Here is a 27,540-nt window from a genome sequence, read left to right on the forward strand (position 1 = left end):
GCTCTGTCGAGTCGTCTTGGAGTGGGTACGCTTGGGCGTCGTCGAAACGACGTCGTCCCTCAGATGGGTTTCCCGTCTGTTTCCGGTTCCGAAACGGGACTGCGCGGACCTGTGGTTCATTCTGGACTTGTCCCGTCTGCACCCCTGGGTTCATTGCCTCTCCTTTCGGATGACTACGCTGTCTCAGGTTCGGCTCCTCTTGGAGCCGGGAGCTTGGATGGTGTCCCTGGACCTCCGGGACGCTTATTGGCATGTCCCGATTCATCCGCGGTTCAGGGACTGGCTCGGTTTTGTGGTGGGGCGTCTGAGTTACCGCTTTCGTTGTCTCCCGTTCGGGTTGAACCTGGCACCTCGCGTGTTCACACGCCTTACACGGGTTGTGGTGGCTCGTTTGCGTCTCCTAGGTGTTCGGGTGTAGGCCTACCTCGACGACTGGCTGGTTTGGGCTCCCAGCCAGTCAGCTTGCTTGCTAGCCAGGGATTTGGTTCTTTCCCAGCTCGCCGGGTTCGGGTTCTTGGTGAACTGGAGGAAGTCCCATCTGGTTCCCTCTCAGGTTCGGACTTGGCTGGGTCTCGTGTGGGACTCTCGAACCGCCTCCTTGTCTCTCCCTCCGGAGTCTCTCCTGCGGCTGCAGTCCCGCCTTCGTCTGTTTCTGGAGGGCCCTCGGGTCACCCGGCGGTTGCTCGAGGGGCTGTGCGGGAGCCTGAACTTCGCGATGGTGGTCTACCCGCCGGGTCGGGTTTGGCTTCGACGGCTGTTCTGGTTCCTTCGGGGTTCCCCCTTCCGCCTCTTTCGCGATCGCAGAGTTCGACCCCCGGGGGACTTGCGTCGGTTGCTGCGTCACCGGCTTCCTCTTCGGGTTTTTCGGGGTTCAGTGCCTTGGCGCCTACCCGAGCCCTCGCTCGATGTGTACACGGATGCGTCGTCTCTCGGCTGGGGTTTTGTGACCAGTGCTCACCAGGCCGGCCAGGGGCGTTGGGATCCGTCCTTCCGTCGAGCTCACAGTACGGTGCGGGAGTTCGCGGCAGTGTGGTTTGCTCTGGGGAGGATTCGGGTGGCCCGCGGATCGACGATTCGGCTCCATTCGGACTGCTCTCCGGTGGTTCATTGCCTGAACCGCGGGGGTTCGATGCGGTCCTTGTCTCTTTGGGGTTGGTCGCTTCGGGTGACTCGTCTGCTGAGTTCTCGGGGTTTGGCTCTCCTGGCGGTTCACGTACGGGGCGTGTCCAACGTCTTGGCCGACGCCCTGTCTCGCTTCGTTCCCCTCTCCACGGAGTGGACGGTCGACGACGAGTCCTTCCGTTGGCTTGCCAGACGTTCGGGCGCCCCAAAGTGGACCTCTTCGCGTCGGCGTGGTTGTGGCGTCTTCCCGTTTATGCGGCGCCCTTCCCCGATTGTGAGGCCGTCGGGGTCGATGCCTTTCGGCTCGACTGGTCGAGGTGGGGGTTCCTGTACCTCTTTCCCCCGGTTCGGCTGTTGCTCCAGGTCCTGACTCGCTTAGAGACTTACCGGGGGAGAGTTGTCCTTCTGGCCCCTTGGTGGCCGGCCCAGCCTTGGTTTCAGGCGCTGGTTGCTCGGTGTCCGAACCCGAGGGTTTTCCCGCGGCTCCGCCTCTTTCAGCAGATCGGGCCGGTGCGTCACGTAGCTGGTTCGATCTTCTCCTCGAGTCTTCACGTATGGTTTTTTTGACTCGAGTCTATCATCATCTCTATGGTGATCAGGTGGCCTCCTTGTTGGTGTCCCACCTGAGGGCTTCTTCTCGGCGGCAGTATGAAGTTTCCTGGCGGTCCTTCCGTTTCTTTTTGCGTCTTCGTCGTGTTAGCTCTTTGTCTGTTCGGGTGGTCTTGTCCTTCCTCTCATGGTTGTTTCAGGACCGTCATCTTATGCCTAACACTGTCGCTTCGTATCGTGCGGCGCTGGCGGAGCCGCTTCAGCTTGCTTTCGGTATCGCTGTTACGTCTGCGCCGTTTCGCAAGCTGTCTCGTGCATTGTTTCACCTCCGGCCTGCTCATGCGTCGCCTGAGCCGTCCTGGTCTTTGGACAGAGTGCTCGCTTTCCTTTCATCTCCTCGTTTCGTTGTGGCCCCTTCGGTCCAGGATTGTTTTTCCAAGGCACTTTTCTTGTTGGCTTTGGCCTCTGGGGGTCGGGTAGGGAAGCTTCATGCTCTCCTCTGGCGCAGGGGTTTCTGCTCTTTTGGTCGTGGTGATAGTTTTGTTCGTTTGCAGCCGTCTCCTTCTTTTCTGGCAAAGAATGAGACTGCTGCGTTCCGGAGGGGTCCATGGGTGGTTGATGCTTGGTTGGTCAGGCCGGGGGTGCATCATGTTTTGTGTCCGGTTGCGGCGCTTCGCCGTTATTTGCGCGCCACAGCTTCTGTGTCCGGGGACGCGCTGTGGGTTGATCCGGTTTCCCTTCTTCCCTGTTCGCGGGTTCGGGTCTCTCAGGTCGTCCGCAGGGTTATTAGGTCCAGCCAGCCTGCGGTCTATCCCCGTGCCCATGACATTCGTAAGTTCGCGGCTCTTGCTGCCGTCTTTGGGAATATGTCTTGGTCTGATATTCGGGCGCGGGGATTTTGGCGGTCGAACAGGGTCCTGGCTGCTCGTTACCTTGTGAATGTCCCTGGGCCTCGTCGGGCCTGTGTTGCTTTGGGTCGGCGGTTGCAGCCAGTTGTCTCGGCTTCGAGTTGAGGGGTGAGCGACGACCGCCTCCCGGGTAAGTCCCTCTTTTTCTGTCTGTGGGTAGTTAGCTCCGGGGAGCCGACGGGGCTCCCCCCAGAAAACCAGCGTTGAATGTAATGAAACGCCATTTTCTGGGTGAGTCCCGGAGGCTCCCCGGCATCCCTCCCTCCCTCCGGTCGGCGGTTTTTCGCATTTTTGACATCCAGCCTCAAGAACTGAGGTGTGGGTAGCCGGCGCGGGGGGTCTGGGGCTCCCCCTTCTCCCTCCCGGGGAGGGGGGAGCTGCGCAGACAGCGGCGCGGCAGTGTGTGACGTCACACTAGTTTGCTTGTTTTCGGTTGGGGAGTTCTATCCACTAGTTCGGTTTTAGGTAGCAATTTTAACCAGAATAGGGGTTTGTTTTGGGGCGCTTACCTTTCTGGGTGCCTGTTCCGGTCGATGGCAGACATAGAATGCTTCCAACTACACGGGGGCTTCTATAGGCCATTGCTCCCCTTGCCTCTCTGAGGGGGCCCGGTTCTGGCCGTGGTCCCCGGTAGGCCTAAGAACTCCATACACATGACTGATGCCAAAGTCTGACATTAGCATATCAGCCTGGGATAGCTCCGGGGAGCCTCCGGGACTCACCCAGAAAATGGCGTTTCATTACATTCAACGCTGGTTTTTTTTTCTCTTTTTTTTCAGTAATATTATTCAATAGTATGTAATGTGATATATTGATATATTTATGTAGTAAAATATGTGAACCAATGCTATGTTCAAAAGTATGGTGTGCATATTTGTGATTCAAGTATTAAGTTCATAAAATAATTCAAAAATATTTTTACTGTTATCTCACTATATACACACACATTATATATAAGTATCTACATGCTTTGTTTACCATGTTTAGAGCCGGTGGCTGAGCAGACAGAACACCGTACACATGATCCTGTGGTCCCGGGTTCAATCCCAGGCGCTGGTGAGAAACAATGGGCAAATTTTCTTTCACCCTGATGCCCCTGTTACCTAGCAGTAAATAGGTACCCGGGAGTTAGTCAGCTGTCACGGGCTGCTTCCTGGGGTTGGAGGCCTGGTCGAGGACCGGGCCGTGGGGACACTAAAGCCCCAAAATCATCTCAAGATAACTTCAAGATAACCATAACTGTACAACTAAGCTGTATGGTGTTCAAACAGCATAGTGGCCACCACACACTGTATGACACCAGCCAACAGACGACTCCACCTCACTCACCAAAATGGCTCCTCGCAGCATACTGCTTAGGCTGTTATTACACTATATGCACAAGTTATATATAAGTATCTACATTTTTGTTCACCATAATGAATCAATAAGCTGTTATGGTGAGTGCAAAGAAACAATAATAGTGGCCGCCACACACAGTCAGCAGACGATGCCACCTCCCTCACCAAGATTCCTCCTCCCACCATACTATGCACATCTCTATTTCTCACCACAATCCTGCTATTATCAAAATCCTGTTCACTAAATGCTGTAAATGAATAATTTTCCACAAGTTTATTTTTGTTAAGGAACATGAGAAGTCATTTCAAGATTCTTAGATGAACCAAACAATGGCAGTGTGCTGTAGCTACTTGTGTAGCACTGTGAACAGCATTGTGTTCCCTTATATCTGAACATTGTATACAGTCTTTATCATAGTGAAGCTTTTGTGTATTCTGCAATACTATTATGACTAAATAATAGCATTTATATGCAGTGGTACCTCCACCTACAAATTTAATCCGTTCCCCGGGACGGGTCGTAAGTTGAAAATTCGTAAATTGAAAAAAAAAAATCCCTTAAGAAATAATATAAAATTAATTAATCTGTTCCACACCCCCAAAAATATAAACTTAAAAATATATTTCATAACGAATAATACATTTTATGCTAGCTACACTACAGTATATGTATATTACCTTTATTGAGGACTCTCTTGTTAGCGTATGGAAGACGGTGAGGAGGGAAGGAGAAGGAGAGGTGTTACCGTTTGGAAGGAGAGTCCTCTTCCATTATAACATGAGGCAGTTATGACTTCTCTGGGGTACAATCTCTCCTATGTTGTGCCTGCATACCAATAGCACCTGGTTGTGGCTCACTGCTTGTTTTTTCCTAAGAACCATTCCATAGAGATTTTTTTTCCTTACGTCTGAACACTTGTCTGTAGTGAGCCATCACAGTGTCAATAATTAGGTTAAGGAAACGGCCTACTGCAGCTTGATTTGTGAGAGTTGTTTCAACAAAACATTGCATTTCTTCCTGTACTGCGCATCACTTTGTAATTGTTGAGGAAGGGACATTCTGTACGGCCTCCTCCTCCTCCCCTGAAGAAATTTCCTCAGCTGCCTCCTGTTGCTGCTCCTTGTGAAGGGCTTGGAGTTCTTCGGTGGTCAGTTCTTCCCTGTGTTCCTCCATCAACCCCCAACACACAACACTCACAACTCTCACAACACTATGAATGCCATTACCTGGTTGATACCTGGTTGATGGGGTTCTGGGAGTTCTTCTACTCCCTAAGCCCGGCCCGAGGCCAGGCTTGACTTGTGAGAGTCTGGTCCACCAGGCTGTTGCTTGGAGCGGCCCGCAGGGCCACATACCCACCACAGCCCGGCTGATCCGGAACTTCTATTAGAAAACCGTCCAGTTTTCTCTTGAAGATGTCCACTGTTGTTCCGGCAATATTTCTTATAGTCGCTGGGAGGACGTTGAACAACTGCGGACCTCTGATGTTTATACAGTGCTCTCTGATTGTGCCTATGGTACCTCTGCTCTTCACTGGTTCAATCTTGCATTTTCTTCCATACCGTTCACTCCAGTACGTTGTTATTTTACTGTGTAGATTTGGGACCTGGCCCTCCAGTATTTTCCATGTGTATATTATTTGGTATCTCTCTCGTCTCCTTTCAAGAGAGTACATTTGGAGAGCTTTGAGACGATCCCAATAATTTAGGTGTTTTATCTCCTCTATGCGTGCCGTATATGTTCTCTGTATTCCCTCTATTTCAGCAATCTCATTTCTTTTTCTAAATTTCTCAAACCATCCCCTGCTCACCTTACTCTTTTGTATCTGCATCACTCATTCCAGGGGTTTTCTTTATAAGATCTTGATGCAATAGCCTTGCTTTTTCACAAATGATGGCCTCTGAAATGCTATCACCAGCTAACTCCTTGTTGTGTATCCAAATTAATAGTACCTTTTCAACATTCTCAAGTGTTTGTGTTCCATGTTTCGTGAATATTGATCTGCCTTTTGCCACTTCAGCACTCAAGATGTCCTTTTTCTTGGCAAGTATGGTGGATGTCGTTGACAGAGATTTGCTGTACTGCCTAGCTAGGTCAACAACCCACACACCATTTTCATGTTTACGAATGATCTCTTGTTTTTTCTCTGCCATCATCCTCACATTTGTTTTCTTTGGTTGAATCTTACCTCTGACTTTCTTGAGACCCATGGCATGATGTATAATAATTACTTTCATGTTTAAAAAACAAAAAAGCACAAAAACAATTAAATTATTTACAATCGCGATCATCACTAAGCAGGCGGCTCTGGTGAACTGAGACGGGGTTGCTCATGCCACCAGGAACCACATGCGCAGTCGACCCATACGTGTATCAACAAAGTCGCTAGTCGAGACAAAGGTCATAAGTCGAGTCGCATTTTTCAACGGAATTGGGGTCGTAACTCGAAAAAGTCATAAGTAGGGGCAGTCATAAGTCGAGGTGCCACTGAATATATTTTTACATTTTTAAGCGATGCTGTTAGCTCATGCTGCATGTGCCAGACTTGATTGTTCACTCAGTACTAAAGCTCTCACACCCGGGAATGTTACCCACGATTTTTTTAAATGGCGTCTGTTTACAATAGCCCCAAGGAAGCGCTGATGTGAACCATGTGTAGCCGCGGGTCTTTTTAATCTTGCGCGGTACTTTAAAATGTATAAATATAATGTGTGCCATGCAGGCAGGCTGACCAAAATCACGTATATACAATTTGTGCCGTTCAGTGTTCTTAATCTTAGGTTAGACCTAAAAACCACTGTGATTGACATGCACAACACCAATCAAATATCATAGTGATATGTGCAGTTAAAGGGTTAATGTCACCAAGCAATGATGCTGGTTTCCCACACTGAATATTGTGATAACGCAACAAAATTTAATTTGATATTACAGACATGCATTGAGACATTATATTTTGTCAGATTCAGCACCAGTACTGTTTGACTGATGAAAAGGGACCAGCTCATAAGAAGACTTTTACAGTAACATTAAGGCTTGGAGAGAGTGAGGAGTACACTGCGTCGGGCCCAAGTATCAAGAAGGCCCAACACTCTGCTGCTGCCATAGCTCTGGAAAAGACACAGTTTAAGCATCCACCACCAAAAACTCAAAGACAAAATAAGCAGAGTAAGTATTCTACTGGGCATCATCTGTCATTGATACCTTGTTCTAGTAAAACATTCTCTCTAGTTATTCCACCAAGTAGCACATATGTAGGATTGTTGCATGAATTATAATTATGACACACAGTTTTCATGGTGGGTCAGTTAAATGTAAACACCGTTCATTGTAAGGTTGCAGTATGTCTCTTCCTTGTATGCTCTTTATAATAATAATAATAATATTTTACTTACAAGAAAGTACAATGGGCTGGTGAGATTATATTGGTGATATTTTTACATTCATGCAAAGCCACTAACATGCATAGCATTTTGGGCAGGTCCTTAACCCTTAACATGCTAGGGGTATCATATCCTTTCTTCCCCACAGGCGCATGTAATTTTGAAAAAAAAAAAAAATTATTTTTTTTCTTCCTAACCTGTTAATTTGTGTTCACTGATCACAGTAAAAATAATAAAAAAATCGTAAGTGGCATATATTGCCCGCTATAGGGCGGGGAAGTGTGGCAAATTATAGGCGCTGACTCAGCGTGCGTCCCAGGCGGTCTGTTGATCGCCAGCTGTCAGGCCAGAGTTGCCACAAAGAGATAATTACCTAATTATTTCAATGTCTCTGATTGATTTTTCATAGTTTTTTGCTGTAATATTATTCAATAGTGTGTAGTGTGATATATTTATATAATAAAATGAGTGAATCATCGTTGTACTCAAAAATATGGTGTGCATATTGTTGATTCAATTATGTTCATCAGTCAGTGAACAAATACTTTGTCGGTTATTACACTATATACATAGGTTATATATAAGTATCTGCATGTTTTGTTCACCATAACAAACCACTAAGTAGCTATTATGAGTCAAAAAGTAACGAGGAGTGACCGCCGTGTACCAGCCAGCCACTCACGCCCTCCCTCAAGTCATCTGACTCACCCACATTCTCCTCCCACAATACTGGTTTTGCTTTTATTCACTATATACAGACGTTATATATAAGTATCTACATTCGTGTTCACCATAACGAACCACTAAGTTGGCATGCTGAGTGGCAGTGCCAGTGCCAGTGTCAGCCCACCACTGGTTGCTACTTCCTCCCTCCCTCAGGTCATCTGACTCACCCACATTCTACTCCCACAATACTGGTTTTGCTTTTATTCACTATATACAGACACTATATATAAGTATCTACATTCGTGTTCACCATAACGAACCACTAAGTTGGTATGCTGAGTGGCAGTGGCAGTGACAGGCAGTGGCAGCCTGCCACTGGCTGCCACTCCCTCCCTCCCTCACCTCACCTGACTTACCACCATTCTCTACCCACCATACTGTTTTTGCTTTTATATACAGACGTTATATATAAGTATTTACATGTTTTGTTGTATTTACATGTTTTGTTCACCATACCTGTACATCTAAGCTTGTATGGTGAGTAAAGGCACAAAGACGTAGGACCTCACACAGTCAGCTGATGGCTGCCGCCCTCAAGGCCAGACGCACTAATATTTCTCCTCCAACAATACTGTTTGTGGTGTTATTACACTATATACACACATTATATATAAATATCTACCCGTTTTATTCACCATACTTGTACAAGTAAACTGGTATGGTGCCCAAAGACCATCGTGGTAACCAGTAAACAACACCATCGTCTGCACGCTGGCGTCGTGCAGACGACGCCAGCGCCCTCACCAAAATGGCGGCTCCCAACCTTCTCCTCTTGCTGTTTATACCCTCTATACACATGTTATATATAAGTATCTACATTTGTGTTCACCATAGCGAACCACTAAGCTGGTATGGTGAGTGCAGTCAATAAAAGGTGGCCACACACAGTCAAAAGACATCGCCACCACCCTCCCTCCCACAGCATTACTCCTCCCTCCATGGCGCACAGCGCTAAATATCACCACAATCCTGCTATTATCAGAACCCTGGTCAGTTTTATCAGTCAGGGGTCTTCTATAATAATATTATCGCTACATAATAGCATGAACAAGTATATTATGGCATTTTTAGGCGATGCTGTGGTCACAAGCTGAACAGCAGTGCTGTTAGCTCATGCTGCTTGTGTCAAGCTTGGTAGCTCACTCAGTACTGAGGCCAATAACACCCAGGAGTTTGGCCCACGATTTTTAAAAAAAATGGCCTCTGTTTACAAGAGCCCTGATGAAGGTGTGGTGAACCCCGTGTATCCGCAGGCTGTTTAAATCTTGCATAGTACTCCGATACATCATATGACGTGATGCGCAGTTGACTGGAACAACTTCCAACACGTCATATGACGTGATGTGCACTTTAAGGGTTAATCTAACATATCGGGTAAGGTGAAAAAGTATATTGTAGCAAGGTTTTATAACAACAATATAAACTGGCAGAGGTGATTACACTGGTAGAGATGAAGTTTTTAATTAGTCGTAAGTACTGGTATTAGGGGAATGGGTAGTACAAATATGCAAATAAATAGAGCATGTAAACATGCAATATAAAAGAGCCCAGTCTATGGAACTCACTCCCTGATGAATTAAAAATGTTCCAACCGATGCCTTATTCATAAGTAAAACCAAAAAGTACCTAATTTCATCCTCATATTTCCCACCTTGTGCTTTAAACTCACACTGTTCTTGTACCTTACCTTGAGGTTACCTTGAGGTGCTTCCGGGGCTTAGTGTCCCCGCAGCCCGGTCCTCGACCAGGCCTCCACCCCCAGGAAGCAGCCCGTGACAGCTGACTAACACCCAGGTACCTATTTTACTGCTAGGTAACAGGGGCATAGGGTGAAAGAAACTCTGCCCATTGTTTCTCGCCGGCGCCTGGGATCGAACCCAGGACCACAGGATCACAAGTCCAGCGTGCTGTCCGCTCGGCCGACCGGCTCCTCCCTGGTGTGGTGCTCATGGGTTTGCTATATTCATTGCAAAGTGCAATCAATTTATCAACACCCAGGCTTCAACTGCTCAGCTTATCAACATTCATGACTGACAATAGTTATTGTAGTGTTCTCTTGGTTGTAGTGCACATACAAATCTGAAGAATAGGTGTCTGCATTCTCTAGCAATTATTTTATGTGAATTATAAATGCTTTGCATGCAGTGTAACATAGCTCAGTAGGTAAGAATTGCACCCTACTCCTGGCTCCACAAAAATCAAGTTTTCCAAGTGTTTTGCAATATTTTTGTTATAAATTTTTGTGAGCAAAACCATATAAATGCTCCCTGAGCTATCTGTGAAAGTTCGTCACAAAAAAGACCACGAGCCAGAACCTGGCCTACTCAGAAAGGTACAAGGAGCAATGGCCTATAGAAACCCCCGTGTGGTTGGAAACATTCCATGTCTGCTATCGACCGAGTCAGGCACCCAGAAAGGTATTAGCCCCAAAACAAACCCCCTATTCTGGTGAAAATGTTGCTTCAACTAGCCAAACTAGGGGACAGAACTCCCCAAATGAAAAATGAGCAAACGAGCATGACGTTGCCGTACCACTGTCTGCGCCACCCCCCCCCCCCCCCCTCCCCTGAAGGGGGAAGTTGTGCTGGCTGTCCACCCTGCAGTTCTGTAGCTGATTCGAAATGGCAAGATTGTGCACCTCTGGCTCCTGTGTTTCCAGTTCTGTGCCTTGTGGTGTGGTGTTGTCTCATTGGTGGAATTATTTCACAAGTACTCGGGCTGCATGCGCCTAGGGTCCCCTTTCCTAGGTGCCCTGTAAGTGCTGCCCTTGGGGCCACCTTCCACATGTCACCTTGGGGTCTACCTTTGCAAGATCTTTTGCTGCTCGGTGATTGACAGCCCTTGGAGTCAGCTGGGGGTGTTTCTTGCACTCCGGTTTGCCACAGGTTAGGGGGTAATTTCATCACTGGTTGGGGAGCAGGGTACTGTGCAGCTAGTTTTTACCTCTCATAGCGGCTGGCTCTGTTCTGCCTGGGCACATTGTCCTCTTGTGGGTTTTTCTTTTGTTTTTGTTTTCCTGCCCACAAGGCAGGAAAACAAAAACTTTTTGTCTCAGGGTGAAAGTCACCACTTTGCCTCCGTTATACTGCCTGTTGGTTCAACGACACCTTTGACCCTGAGTCTTGCGAGTCTTGTTCTCTGCTTGTTCTCCACTTACCCATTCTGATGACTTTGATATTCGGGTACAGGCGGCATCCATGTTGCATGCTAGGTTTGGGTTGCTGCAATGCACTAGGTTGGTTGCCCACTCGGTTGCCCCTTTTTGGTTAGGTGCTGTTTGCCCTGTCTCCTCTCCTTGCTCCTGGTTCCGTAACGTCTTCAGGTTTCAGGGTCGGGACGTGGTTTTTAGTTGTTGAGACTCGGGTGGCTTTGGGGGCTGCCCCATTCGGGTTGAGGACAGAGGCATTCAAGTCTGCTCCTCTTGCCGAGGCTTCTGGGTCCTACCAGTAGACCCCATTCTTTGCTGCCTTTTCTCTGGTCTATGCCTTTTCTTCAGGGGTATCTTGAGGTTATCTTGAGATGATTTCGGGGCTTTTTAGTGTCCCCGCGGCCCGGTCCTCGACCAGGCCTCCACCCCCAGGAAGCAGCCCGTGACAGCTGACTAACACCCAGGTACCTATTTTACTGCTAGGTAACAGGGGCATAGGGTGAAAGAAACTCTGCCCATTGTTTCTCGCCGGCGCCTGGGATCGAACCCAGGACCACAGGATCACAAGCCCCGCATGCTGTCCGCTCGGCCGACCGGCACCCTCTGCCGGTAGAGGGCATGAAAGACAGCTCTGCCCTGGGGCATCTGTTGGGGGTTCCTGGAGCTGTGGGGGGGGGGGGGGGGAGCCTGCTAGCAGTTCTGGGGCTATTTGCCCCTGCTTGGGTTTTGTGCCTTTTGGGCGGGTTTTTCTGGGGAGAGCCCATTCGGCTCCCCGGAGCTAACCAGGCTGATATGAATGTAACAGTATCCATTCAATTTAATGGCCTCTTATTTACCGATCTGCTGGGTCCATTGACCGGTTTGGGAGACTGGTATCTGGAGCCTCGTATACCAGTCTGGCGGTCAATATAACCGAAGGTCTGTATTAGGTTTGTTTTGGCATCGGTACCCTCACATGGCAACAGGCCACCGACCTGGATCGTCCAGAGTCGTAAATTATATAACTTTCTTTTAAAATGATAGTTTAATGAAGCAAGTTCTAAATTATTATTAATAAAATATTTGGAAATAATTATTATTAAGCAAAATTTTTTTTTTTTTATTAAATACTTTTTATAGTATAGGCACTGGGTATTTTTTTCCTAAGGATATGAATGTATCCTTAGAAACCATTGTTTCTAAAGATACATACATTGAAACCATTGTTTACTATGAACTCGCATGGCTAGCTTCAATTTCGAAGGCTATTTCTGTTTCGGAACGTTAGCCAGAGATAACCAGATTCAGACAAATATTGATAAATTCATGATTTCAACGGTCCGTGAAAAATCATCGTCTACAATCCATGCTGCACCCACTGGGATTTTAACAAGTCGTGCACCATCCACTGGCAACGAATGCTCTACAATGCTACAATTCGAATGCTCTATGAATGCTGCACCTGCTGATGCGGAATTCCCATCAACAAGTCGTGCAGCATCCACCAGCAACGAATGCCGTACAAGCCATGCTGTACCCGCCGATGCTGAATCCCCATGGACAAGTCGTGCAGCATCAGCTAACAATGATATAAAATATAATTGAATTGCATATAACTTAGTTCAAAAAGGGTTGATAGAGTACAGTATTGTAAGTGTTAATGAATAATTAAGCTTTGACAGAAAGATATACTGTACACAGTGTAAATACAGAAATAAGTTTTCATTATACAAGTGCATTACAGGTGTTAGTCAATATTTTCTGAGGGGAGCTCCGTCGGCTCCCCTGAGCTATTCAGGCTGAATAGATATGTATAACTTTCTGGCATCAGTCAATGGGCTTGGAGTTCTTGCCTACCGGGGACCACGAGCCAGAACCTGGCCCCCCCCAGAGAGGAACGAGAAGCAATGGCCTATAGAAATCCCCCCCCCCCCCCCTGTGCTTGGGAGCATTTTTTTTTTTTTTTTTGTTGAGATATATACAAGAGTTGTTACATTCTTGTACAGCCACTAGTACGCGTAGCATTTCGGGCAAGTCCTTAATCCTATGGTCCCTGGAATACGATCCCCTGCCGCGAAGAATCGTTTTTTCATCCAAGTACACATTTTACTGTTGCGTTAAACAGAGGCTACCGTTAAGGAATTGCGCCCATTAAATCCTCCCCGGCCAGGATACGAACCCATGACATAGCGCTCGCGGAACGCCAGGCGAGTGTCTTACCACTACACCACGGAGACTTCCATGTCATTCTATGTCTGCCATCGACCGGGACAGGAACCCAGAAAAGTAGGTGCCCCAAAACAAACCCCTATTCTGGCGAAAATATTACTATCGATGGTGTGGTGGTCTCTCTCTCCAGGTGGTATGTGAGCCAGGAGTAATATTCCAAAGTAATCGGGCTGCATGCGCCTAGGGCTATCTTCCCTAGGTGCCCGGTAAGTACTGCCCTTGGGGCTTGGGGCCACCTTCCACAAGTCACCTTGGGATCTGCCTCCGCTGTGCCTTTTACTGCTTGGTACTTGGCCATCCTTGGGGTCTGCTGGGGTTTTCTGGCCCTTGTTTGTCCCTGGGGTAGGGGATAGTTTTCGTTGCTGGTTGGGGTCGCGGGGTACTGCACAGCTAGTTTTCACCAATTATAGCAGCCAGCTCTATTCTGCCTGGGTACGTTGTCCTCTTGCGGGGGTTTTCTTTTGTTTTTGTTTTTTGCCTGGAGGGGAGGAGGAGTTTGCCTTCGGGGTTTCTCCTTAGCTGTTTTAGGGGTGTATGTATGTATGTATGTATGTATGTATGTATGTATGTATGTATGTATGTATGTATGTATATATATATATATATATATATATATATACATACATACATACATACATACATACATACATACATATATATATATATATATATATATATATATATATATATATTACACTTATTTGTATAATTTGCACGACGTTTCGAACCTCCATGGTTCATTCTCAAGTGAACAATCTTACAATACTAGTTGATTTTATACCCGCATTAGGTCAGGTGATAATACAATGAAGGTGAAAAACATGGGGGGATACATAAGGGATAAACATAGGGGCTGCAGAAGGCTTATTGGCCCATACGAGGCATCTCCTATCTAAACACAAAGATTAATCCAGTGTAATTGGCCTGTTATGTTGGACATTGTCTTCTGTGTTGGTATCGATATGTTCTTGTCTTGTCCTTACTCTCATGGTGGGTAGAGTAAATAGTTCCGTGATTTGGGTGTTCATGGTAGGTCGCTCGATTTTTATGTGAATTGCCTCAAGAATTTGTAATCTTCTTGAATCTTGGGTTTTGTCTATTATGCAAGTATTCTTGTTCAACATTTCTCTTGTTAGAGTAATGTCATGGGCTTGTCTCATGTGATTCCTAGGGGCACCAGATTGAAGATGGCATGTCAAACGCCTCGTCAGCTTGGTCGACGTCATACCTATGTACTTACATTGAAGGTTACATCCTTCGTGGGGGCAAGTGTACATGTATACAACGCTTGACTGCTGTAGAGGGTTCTCCGTCGGCTTCGGGCTGTTTTTGATAAGGAGTTCGGAAGTCTTCTTGGTTTTGTAGAATATTATCAGGTTTATGTTTTGGTTAGGAGTAGTGCTTTTTACTCCTTTACGGATTATTTCTTTCATTATTCTTTCCTCTTTTATATGTTCACTGTGCATGGTTGATTTGTAATATTTGTTGATTCCTACCCATGAATACATGAACAAAATTAGCGACATCCTAAGTGACGACTCCAAATTTCAACTGAATCACGAGGAACCCCGTAGAAGACCTTAAGCGGAAAGTAAACAAAACAATTACAGCAATCAACGCAAAGAAAGGTAGTGTGCATTTCAATAAACTTCAAGGAGACTATGGCTTAGGATATGCCTACGGCAATGTTAAGACGCATAAACCAGGTAACCCACTACGCCCTATAATCAGCCAAATACCAACCCCAACTTATCACCTGGCAAAAAAACTCAATGAACTCCTAACTCCATACACTCCAAGTAAGTTTAGTCTACAATCATCAGCAGATTTCCTAGAATTGATCAAATCTACCCAGCCCGATGGAATCATCGCTTCCCTGGACGTTGAATCCCTTTTTACCAACGTCCCAGTCGACACAACCATAGGAATGATACTGGACAGAGTATACAGAGACGAGAGCACCCCCAAATTAGACATACCTGAGCCACACTTGAAAAGTCTTCTCGAAGCATGTACAAAGGAAGCCCCTTTCATCAGTCCACAAGGAGACATGTATTTACAGATAGACGGAGTAGCAATGGGCTTCCCCTTAGGAGTTTTATTTGCTAATTTTTATATGGGAACCATCGAAGATAGGGTCTTCAGTAGCAGACAAAAACCAACTGTATACTGCCGTTATGTAGATGACATATTCGTAATAGTAAAAGACTCAGATGAACTAATTGACCTAAAAAGACACCTGGAGAGAGAGTCAGTACTCCGATTTACACATGAAAATAGTGAAAATAACAGTCTGCCATTCTTGGATGTACTAATAACAAAACAGGAACCTCTTTAAGCACCAACGTATATACCAAGCCCACCAACATAGGATTATGCCTGAACGGTAGAAGTGAGTGCCCCCAAAGATACAAAGCCAGTGTTCTCAATGCTTATATTCGTCGAGCGCTTACCCACTGCTCTGAATGGAGCAACGTGAGTAGAGAGTTTGAAAGAGTTACTCAGGTATTGGTGAACAACGGATATAGCAACGCGGAAATAAACGCTGCTATAAGAAGACACTTGGACCGTTGGTATAATTCAGAACCTAGAACAGAAACCACAACACCCCCAATAAAATTATATTACAAATCAACCATGCACAGTGAACATATAAAAGAGGAAAGAATAATGAAAGAAATAATCCGTAAAGGAGTAAAAAGCACTACTCCTAACCAAAACATAAACCTGATAATATTCTACAAAACCAAGAAGACTTCCGAACTCCTTATCAAAAACAGCCCGAAGCCGACGGAGAACCCTCTACAGCAGTCAAGCGTTGTATACATGTACACTTGCCCCCACGAAGGATGTAACCTTCAATGTAAGTACATAGGTATGACGTTGACCAAGCTGACGAGGCGTTTGACATGCCATCTTCAATCTGGTGCCCCTAGGAATCACATGAGACAAGCCCATGACATTACTCTAACAAGAGAAATGTTGAACAAGAATACTTGCATAATAGACAAACCCAAGATTCAAGAAGATTACAAATTCTTGAGGCAATTCACATAAGAATAGAGCGACCTACCATGAACACCCAAATCACGGAACTATTTACTCTACCCACCATGAGAGTAAGGACAAGACAAGAACATATCGATACCAACCACAGAAGACAATGTCCAACATAACAGGCCAATTACACTGGATTAATCTTTGTGTTTAGATAGGAGATGCCTCGTATGGGCCAATAAGCCTTCTGCAGCCCCTATGTTTATCCCTTATGTATCCCCCCATGTTTTTCACCTTCATTGTATTATCACCTGACCTAATGCGGGTATAAAATCAACTAGTATTGTAAGATTGTTCACTTGAGAATGAACCATGGAGGTTCGAAACGTCGTGCAAATTATACAAATAAGTGTAATACACTCTATATATATATATATATATGTGTGTATATCACGAAAATAAACACGTGATAAGAATGTGACAATGTAAGACCACGGAGGAAAAATGAAACAGGAAATTTCCTTAAGTACTTTCGTATATTAAATACATCTTCAGAAGGTCAGAAGGACCTTCTGAAGATGTATTTAATATACGAAAGTACTTAAGGAAATTTCCTGTTTCATTTTTTCCTCCGTGGGTCTTACATTGTCCTATATATATATATATATATATATATATATGTCGTACCTAGTAGCCAGAATGCACTTCTCGGCCTACTATGCAAGGCCAGATTTGCCTAATAAGCCAAGTTTTCATGAATTGTTTTTCAACTACCAACCCTACCTAACCTAACCTAACCTAACTTTTTCGGTTACCTAACCTAACCTAACCTATAGAGATAGGTTAGGTTAGGTTAGGTAGGGTTGGTTAGGTTCGGTCATATATCTACGTTTAATTTTAACTCCAATAAAAAAATTGACCTCATACATAATGAAATGGGTAGCTTATCATTTCATAAGAAAAAAATTAGAGAAAATATATAATTCATGAAAACTTGGCTATTAGGCAAATCGGGCCTTGCATAGTAGGCTGAGAAGTGCGTTCCTGGCTACTAGGTACGACATATATATGTATGGTATGTATGTATGGTATGTATATATGTATATATGTATATATGTATATACGTATATACGTATATACGTATATACATACATATGTATATATGTATATAATATATAATTTATATATATATATACTATATATATATATAATTTATATATATATATATATATATATATATATATATAACTATATATATATATAATATATATATATATATATATATATATATATGTCGTACCTAGTAGCCAGAACTCACTTCTCAGCCTACTATTCAAGGCCCGATTTGCCTAATAAGCCAAGTTTTCCTGAATTAATTTATTTACTATAATTTTTTTCTTATGAAATGATAAAGCTACCCTTTTCACTATGTATGAGGTCAATTTTTTTTTATTGGAGTTAAAATTAACGTAGATATATGACCGAACCTAACCAACCCTACCTAACCTAACCTAACCTATATATATATAGGTAAGGTTAGGTTAGGTAGCCAAAACAAAGCTAGGTTAGGTTAGGTTAGGTTAGGTTAGGTCGACGAAAAACATTAATTCATGAAAACTTGGCTTATTAGGCAAATCGGGCCTTGCATAGTAGGCTGAGAAGTGAGTTCTGGCTATCTAGGTACGACATATATATATTATAATATATATATATATATTTATATATATATATATATATAATACTTATATATATATATATAGTAACTATATATATATAATATACTATATAATATATATATATACATATACATACATACATACATGTGTCGTACCTAGTAGGCCAGAACGTACTTCTCGGCCTACTATGCAAGGCCCCAATTTGCCTAATAAGCCAAGTTTTCATGAATTAATATATTTCTCATTTTTTTCATATGAAATGATAAAGCTACCCATTTCATTGTGTATGAGGTCAATTTTTTTGGTATTTGAGTTACAATTAACGTAGATATATGACCAAACCTAACCAACCCTACCTAACCTAACCTAACCTATCTTTATAGGTTAGGTTAGGTTAGGTAGCCGAAAAAGTTAGATTAGGTTAGGTTAGGTAGGTTAGGTAGTCAAAAAACAATTAATTCATGAAAACTTGGCTTATTAGGCAAATCGGGCCTTGCATAGTAGGCTGAGAAGTGCGTTTCTGGCTACTAGGTACGACATATATATATATATATAATATATATATATATATATATATATTATATTATATATATATATATATATATCTATATATATACTATATATATATATATATATATATATATGTATGTATGTATGTATGTATGTATGTATGTATGTATATATGTATGTATGTATATATGTATGTATGTATATATGTATGTATGTATATATGTATATATGTATGTATGTATGTATGTATGTATGTATGTTGTGAAGCTGCTCCCACATGCAGCGCGGGCTTACATTGTTGATCTCCCGGACCAGAAGGCACTAGTAAAGCTTGACTTCAAAAATGCCTTCAATCAAGTCAGACGAGACGCTGTCCTCAGGGCTGTACACAACCATTTCCGTCCCCTTTACCCATTCATCCGATCGTGCTACAGTGGGGACTCTAAGCTTCTTTTTGGGGAGCATGAAATAAATCCTGTGAAGGTGTCCAACAAGGTGACCCTTAGCCCCCCTCCTGTTTCTGCCTAGCTATCAAAGAGGTCACTGATAGTCTGACAAGCGAGCTAAACATCTGGTACCTGGATGATGGCACTCTAGCTGGAACTCCGGAAACCATTTTGGGGGATATAAGGAAAATCCAGGAGCAGGGAGCAGCCTTAGGCCTCATTTCTCAATGCATCCAAATGTGAAATAATCTCCCGCAACCCAGACATCACTGGGCAAATACAAAATGCTCTTCCAGACATTCTCGTTGTTGAACCACCGGACTGCACTCTCCGGGTGCCCCCATGGCCCACGAGCAATCGAGGAGGTCCTGGCTGCAAAAATCACTGACCTAAAGAGAATGCAGGACAGGATTGACAAGATTGATGCCCATGATGCTCTCTTTCTCCTTACAAGATGCCTGTCTCTCCCTAAGTTGACCTACTTTCTGAGATGTTCTCCATCCTACAGCAGCCCTAAGTTAAATGTGTATGACACCCTTCTGAGGTCCATGCTGGTGAAAGTCCTGAACCTGCCATTGGACGACTCTCAGTGGGAGCAAGCAACCCTTCCTGTAAGACTCGGCGGCCTTGGTGTCCGCACAGCCTCCCAAATTGCTCTACCAGCCTTCCTTTCCTCCTCTCATGCATCGCACGACCTCGTCAGAGATATTTTACCTGCAACCCTGAGAGATTCAGCAGGAATACACGATCCTGCTTTCACTGAATGTTCAAATCAGTGGAATGTTCTTGCAGCCCCAGCAACCATTATAGAGCCAACAAAACAACACAAACAGTCCGGCTGGGACCACCCTCTAGTGGAAAAAGTAGCTGATGCCATGCTAAGCGTCGCAACATCAGACAAGGAGAAAGCCCGCCTCAGAGCAGTGCGTGCCCCCCATGCAGGAGACTTCCTCCTGGCAGTACCCATGTCTGCAATGGGCACGCGCCCAGATCCAGAATCCCTTCGTGTAGCAGTGGCCCTCCGCCTTGGTGCCCCAATTCACACTGAATACAAGTGTATTTGCAACAGGGTGGAAGCAGACCAATACGGACTGCATGGGTTGCATTGCGGAAGCACAAAGGGCTGGCATGCAAGACACAACGAGGTCAATGACATCATCAAGAGAAGCCTCGTCTCAGCTGGGTGCCCAGCGGAGAGAGAACCTCGCATCCTAGGGGTCCAAAACCCGGATTTCCCAGCACTTCGCCCTGATGGCATCACCATATACTCATGGAAGGAGGGTAGACAGTTGGTGTGGGACTACACATGTGTATCCACCCTGGCTGACACCTATGTACACTTCGGAGCTGATCAAGCAGGTGGGGCGGCCAACCACAGGGAAACAGCAAAATCACTCAAGTACAGGCGACTGGAAGGTCAATACCTCTTTGTTCCCATAGCGTCTGAGACGCATGGCCCCTGGGGCAAGAGTGCCTTGGGATTTCTCAAGGAATTGGGGTCCAAGCTCATTGACGTCACCAGAGACCCAAGGGCTTCCAGTTTTTTATTTCAGCGTCTCAGTGTGGCGATCCAGAGGGGAAATGCTTGCTGCATCCTCGGTTCCTGTCCAGAAGCGGAGGAGCTTCAAGAGATCCATAACCTTTAGGCATTTGTCTTGTATGTTTTGTAACCTTTAAATACACAATAAAGGAAAAAAAAAAAGGGAAGGGGGTGGTAGGAGAAAAGCACACAGAAACTGTATTGGAGGGGACCCACGTTCCCTCCAATGCGTTATGTGTGGTTTCCTCCGAGGCTATGGGTCCCCCTTCTTCCAGCCAGAGGTGGTACTCCCTTCCCTATATTTGAATATATATATATATATATATATAATATATATATATATATATATATATATATATATATATATATATATATATATATATATATATATATATATATATATATATATATATATATATATATATATATATATATTATATATATATTATATTAATAATATATAATATATATATATATATATATATATATATATATATATATATATATATATATATATATATATATATATATATATATATATATATATAAATTCATTCTGTATTTGGTGGTCCTCGCTTGGCCCCTGTGAGTGGACACGTCCCAGGGGTTCAGCTTTTAGCATTTTTGTTTGGCAGACTTATGCACCGGTTAGCAGTACTCTGTCTGGGCTTCCCTTAGTGTGTTAAAATGGCTAAGGGCCCTGAAATCCCGCGGTCCGGAGAATGTGACCCTTGAGTCGTCTCAGGGTGACAATCACCGGTTGTGCCTCCGCAATGCTGCCTGTTGGGTCGATGATTCCTTTGACCCGGAGTCGTACGACGTTTGTTGTCTATACGTGCTCTAGTTCACCCGTGCCCTTCTACATATGTGAGTGCAGGCAGCTACTGCAGTGCGTTGGTTGGTTGTGGGCCCTGGATGCCCCGAAACTGCTTTGTTTTGGTTATAGGGGTCCGGCCTTAAGGGTGGGAGTCGCTTCGGCCCTGGTTCCGACTGCTCCTCCTAGTCCTTCCTCTTCTGTTGTGCATACTTCCTTCCCCCCCTTGCTTCCGGCTCTGAACCGTCGGTGGGTTTCGGAGTTGGGGCAGGATCTAGTTGGTGTTGAGACTCAGGCGGTCTCAGAGGTGTCCTCTTCTCGGGTGACGGTGGAGGCATTCGAGCCTGTTCCTCCCACCGTAGGGTAAGGGTCTGACCAGTGGGCTCCCTTCTTTAGTGTTTTTATGGCTGCCCCAGCTTTTTCTTGTGTAGCCGGGGCTTTGGGGGGACGGCTCGGCCTGCAAAGTTGTGGATGTGAGGGGAGAGCGGTCTGGTCACGAATGATGTCAATAACACACGAGGTCGACGCCTTGTGCCGACGGTCCACGTGGCCGATAGGCCTATCGAGGAAAACGGTAATTTTATGGCGCTCATTTTGAAAGTATCCCAAAGTCGATTGCATAAAATATTAATTTTATACAAATATTTTTGTAGTGGATGCAAGTCAGGTCCAAAGCTATGATTCAAGAGAAAAAAATGGACGAGAGTCATGTCCAAAGAGTGTGATAGTGTTAAAATTCTATTTGTTTTCCTATCATTATGGACTAGCTTAATTAAAATGTGCGCCTTTAGATTGTGAACCATTTAATACCAGAATGAACGACATAGCATGAAAATTGAGGCAAGAAAACTGAAGATTTTACACATTTTATTGTGGGTACGGATGGGTGTATGCTCATGGGTAATGCTCGGCAGATTTTCTAGTTTGCTGTGGGTAGCGTGCCTGTTTATTTTTATCTTATATACATATATCCTTTTGAAAATTCTATTGCAAGTAATTTGATACCAAATGAACGACGTACAACGAAAATTAAGGTGAGAAAATTTAAAAGAGTATACTCAGATGTGTGCAGGTGTTGCGGGTGTGCCAATGGGTGCTCGCTCACGGGTAATGCTTGGCCGACTTTTGGCTTTGCTGCTGGGTGGGGGGGGGAGTTCTTTTGGACCTTGTATGCATATACCCCTTTGTGGAATATTATTGCGAACACAGTGACACAAAAATGGACGACATAGCATGAGAATTGAGGTGAGAAAACTGTAAAGAGGATACACATTTTGGTGATCTTGTGCGCTCACGGGTTACGCTTGGCCAATTTTTGGGTTTGCTGCGGGTGGTACGCCGGGCTTTTGGACTTTACATGCATATACCCACGTAGGGAATTTTATTGCGAACACTATGATACCAAAATGAACTACATAACACGCAAATCGAGGTGTGAATACTCCTCAGTTTTCTCATTTTAGTCTGGCCGTGCACTAATGCAAAACGCCTGGCCCCACTTGAGGTAGGCTGGGGCGCGCGCGCCGGACATCTTTGATTACTGCTGCTACCATACATAGTCTTGACAAAAAATGATAAAAATTATAATTAAAACAAAAAAATGGTATTTAAAGAAAATATTTCACTAATGGCGTGGCACTGGTATAATGCGAAGGTAGAGAGCTCAATGTTTAGCTTGACCAGGCCTGGACAGGTTCACTTGAGGCAAGCAGGAACATTTGAAAAACTTTAAATTTTTCCCTGAAACTACAGTTTTCAGCCTGTACACATGGTTTTTAAGAGGTGTGTATTTGTGTTAATATTAAATATTTCTATACAGCACAGATCATAGGTCCCTCATCCCCCAGACAGTCTGTCCCGACTCTCCCGTCTCTCAACACTTCCTACCTTGAATTCAGCCACCTCAACACCTCTCATACCCTGCACCTCAAGCTACTGCTCAATGTGATTATGACATTAGGGCCCTATGTTGACCAAACCACACACTAAAAAGTGAAGGGACGATGACGTTTCGGTCCGTCCTGGACCATTCTCAAGTCGATTGTGTGTCGATACAGTATTTCAGCCACGTTATTGTGACATCTCATCTGCTTAGGGCTCTATGCCTGTCTGTGGTATTCAGCAAAATCTCTGGTTTTCTGAATTTATTTTAGATATGGTGAAGTCGGCACAAACTTATCCAAATTTGATTTACTGTAGACTATGCCTGTCTGCAGTATCCAGCAAAATCTCTAGTTATTTGAAGTGCTTTTTGGATATGACAAAGTTTTTTCAGAAAAATATCTGGCCGAGGAAATAATGGATAACTTAAATATTCGCATAAGTGGGCTTTAACCCTTAACCCTTCAATTGCGCATCGCATCATATGATGCTTTGACCGACTTGCAGTAAATTGCGCATCGCATCATGTGATGCTTTGGAGTACTACGCAAGATTTAAATGGCCCGCGGATACACGGGGTTCACCACACCTTCATCAGGGCTCTTGTAAACAGACGCCATTTTAAAAAAAAATCGTGGGCCAAACTCCCGGGTGTTAGGGGCCTCAGTATTGAGTCAGCTACCAAGCCTGACACATGCAGCATGAGCTCACAGCACTGCTGTTCAGCTTGTGACCACAGCATTGCCTAAAAATGCCATAATATACTTGTTCATGCTATTATGTAGCGATGATATTATTACAGAAGACCCCTGACTGTGATAAAACTGACCAGGGTTCTGATAATAGCAGGATTGTGGTGATATTTGGCGCTGTGCGCCATGGAGGGAGGAGTAATGCTGTGGGAGGGAGGATGGTGGCGTTGTCTTTTGAGTGTGTGTGTGGCCACCTTTTATTGACTGCACTCACCATACCAGCTTAGTGGTTCGCTATGGTGAACACAAATGTAGATTCTTATATATAACGTGTGTATAGTGTGAGATAACAGCGAGAGTAGGAGGTTGGGAGCCGCTATTTTAGTGAGGGTGGAGCGTCGTCTGCAGGACTTATCATGTTGTTTACTGATGACCATGATGGTCTTTGGGCACCATACCAGTTTACTTGTACAAGTATGGTGAATAAAACAGGTAGATATTTATATATAATATGTGTATATAGCGTAATAACATCACAAACAGTATTGTTGGAGGAGAAATATTAGTGCGTCTGGCCTTGAGGGCGGCCGCCACCAGCTGACTTTGTGAGTAGCTACGTCTCTGTGCCTTTACTCACCATACAAGCTTAGATGTACAGTTATGGTGAACAAAACATGTAAATACTTATATATAACGTCTGTATATAAAAGCAAAAACAGTATGGTGGGTGGAGAATGGTGGCAAGTCAGGTGAGGTGAGGTGAGGGAGGGAGTGGCAGCCAGTGGCAGCCAGTCACTGCCTGCCACTGCCACTCAGCATACCAACTTAGTGGTTTGTCATGGTGAACAAAACATGCAGATACTTATATATAACCTGTGTATATAGTGAAAAACCGACAAAGTATTTGTTCACTGTTTGATGAACATAATTGAATCAACAATATGCACACCATATTTTTAAGTACAGCCATGATTCACTCATTTTATTATATAAATATATCACACTACACACTATTGAATAATATTACAGCAAAAAAACTACGAAAAATCAATCAGAGACATTGAAATAATTAGGTAATTATCTCTGTGGAAACTCTGGCCTGACAGCTGGCGATCAACAGACCGCCTGGGACGCACGCTCAGTCAGCGCCTGATTTTTGTCACACTTCCCCGCCCTATAGTGGGCAATATATGCCACTTACGATTTTTCTATTATTTTTCCCGTGATCAGTGAACACAAATTAACAGGTTAGGAAGAAAAAATAATTTTTTTTTTTGTTTTTGGTATGCGCCTGTGGGTGTCAAGTGGTATATAGCTATGCGCCATTTAAGGGTTAAACCACGCATATCAATATATATATGATATCAGTGACAAAACTGAAACTGCACACATCATTTATATATGCTTTCGTGTCTAGCGCTATAATTGAAATGCCCCGCCTGGGATAGGGGCAGCTATAGTACAGCCACTACCAATAGTTCCCAGATGCCACCTAGAAAAAAAATCCAGGCCAACATTCTTGGGTGTTACAGCGTCAGTATTGAGCAAGCCACCAAGGCTGGCGCACGCAGCACGAGCTCACAGCACCACTGTTTAGCTTTTGACCACAACATCGCCTACAAATGCCATAATATACATGATACTGCTATTATTTTGTAGTATTATAGTATTATAGAAGCCCCCTGACTGTGATTAAACTGACCAGGATTCTGATAATAGCAGGATTGTGGTGATATTTAGCGCTGGGCTCCATGGAGGGAGGAGTAAGGCTGTGGGGAGGGAGGGTTGTGGCGTTGTCTTCTGACTGTGTGTGGCCATCTTTTATTGACTGCACTCACCATACCAGCTTAGTGGTTCGCTTTGGTGAACACAAATGTAGATATTTATATATAATGTGTCAACCTGTTCTCGCAAATTTAATAAGTCAATATTGACTTATTAAATATGTGCATAGGTGACATACTTAACATAATAGTTTCCCTTCAAAAACGTCATAGAAAACACCGACCTTACCTAACCTACTTAGTATGTTAAGATAAGCATCTTATTGCTTCGTAATTACAATTATTACCTAACCTATAATAGGTATAAGTTAAGTAATAATTGTAATTACGAAGCAATAAGATGCTTATCTTAAGATACTAACAAGGTTAGGTAAGGTCGGTGTTTTGTATGAATCTTTTTAAGGGTATCTATTATGTTTAGTATATCACCTATGCACGTAGTTAATAAGTCAATATTGACTTTACGAATTTGCGAGAATGGGTTGAATGTGTGTATAGTGTGAGATAACAGCAAGAGGAGTAGGTTGGGAGCCACCATTTTGGTGAGGGAGATGCGTCATCTGCACGACTTGGCATGTTGTTTACTGATGGTCACTATGGTCTTTCAGCTCCATACCAGCTTATTTGTACAGGTATGGTGAATAAAACAGGTAGATACTTATATATAATGTGTGTATATAGCGTAATAACACCACAAACAATATTGTTGGAGGAGAAATATTAGTGCGTCTGGCCTTGAGGGCGGCCGCCACCAGCTGACTGTGTGAGTAATTACCTAAGTAATTACCTAAGTGTAGTTACAGGATGAGAGCTACGCTCGTGGTGTCCCGTCTTCCCAGCACTCTTTGTCATATAATGCTTTGAAACTACTGACGGTCTTGGCCTCCACCACCTTCTCACTTAACTTGTTCCAACCGTCTACCACTCTATTTGCGAAGGTGAATTTTCTTATATTTCTTCGGCATCTGTGTTTAGCTAGTTTAAATCTATGACCTCTTGTTCTTGAAATTCCAGGTCTCAGGAAGTCTTCCCTGTCGATTTTATCAATTCCTGTTACTATTTTGTATGTAGTGATCATATCACCTCTTTTTCTTCTGTCTTCTAGTTTTGGCATATTTAATGCTTCTAACCTCTCCTCGTAGCTCTTACCCTTCAGTTCTGGGAGCCACTTAGTAGCATGTCTTTGCACCTTTTCCAGTTTGTTGATGTGCTTCTTAAGATATGGGCACCACACAACAGCTGCATATTCTAGCTTTGGCCTAACAAAAGTCATGAACAATTTCTTTAGTATATCGCCATCCATGTATTTAAATGCAATTCTGAAGTTAGAAAGCATAGCATAGGCTCCTTGCACAATATTCTTTATGTGGTCCTCAGGTGATTAGCTACGTCTTTGTGCCTTTACTCACCATACAAGCTTAGATGTACAGTTATGGTGAACAAAACATGTAAATATGTATATATAACGTCTGTGTATAGTGAATAAATGCAAAAACAGTATTGTGGGAGGAGAATGAGGTCGAGTGAGGTGGTGTTGAGGGAGGGTGTGGCTGGCAGGTGTGTGGCGGTCACTCCTCGTTGCTTTTTGACTCACAAGACCAACTTGGTAGTTCGTTATGGTGAACAAAACATGCAGATACTTATATATAATTTGTGTATATAGTGTAACCTCAGCAAAACTATTTGTTTATTGTTTTATGAACATAATAATTGAATCACTAATATGCACACCATAATTTTGAGTACAGCGATGGTTCACACATTTTATTATATAATATACCACAATTCACTGTATGGAATAATATTACTGCAAAA

General features: G+C 43.9%; 1 protein-coding gene across 1 annotated transcript in view; it reads left to right on the forward strand.

Annotated features, from left to right (window-relative positions):
- The window catches only part of LOC123766092 (double-stranded RNA-binding protein Staufen), a 343,924-nt gene that overhangs the window by 74,036 nt on the left and 242,348 nt on the right, over positions 1–27,540 (forward strand). The window contains exon 6 of the mRNA XM_069321293.1: positions 6,884–7,088. Coding sequence (XP_069177394.1) covers positions 6,884–7,088 — 205 coding nt within the window. The remainder of the gene's footprint in view (positions 1–6,883; positions 7,089–27,540) is intronic.

Source organism: Procambarus clarkii, chromosome 9 (genome assembly GCF_040958095.1).
Source record: "Procambarus clarkii isolate CNS0578487 chromosome 9, FALCON_Pclarkii_2.0, whole genome shotgun sequence".
In the NCBI taxonomy this organism is placed as follows: Eukaryota; Metazoa; Arthropoda; class Malacostraca; order Decapoda; family Cambaridae; genus Procambarus; species Procambarus clarkii.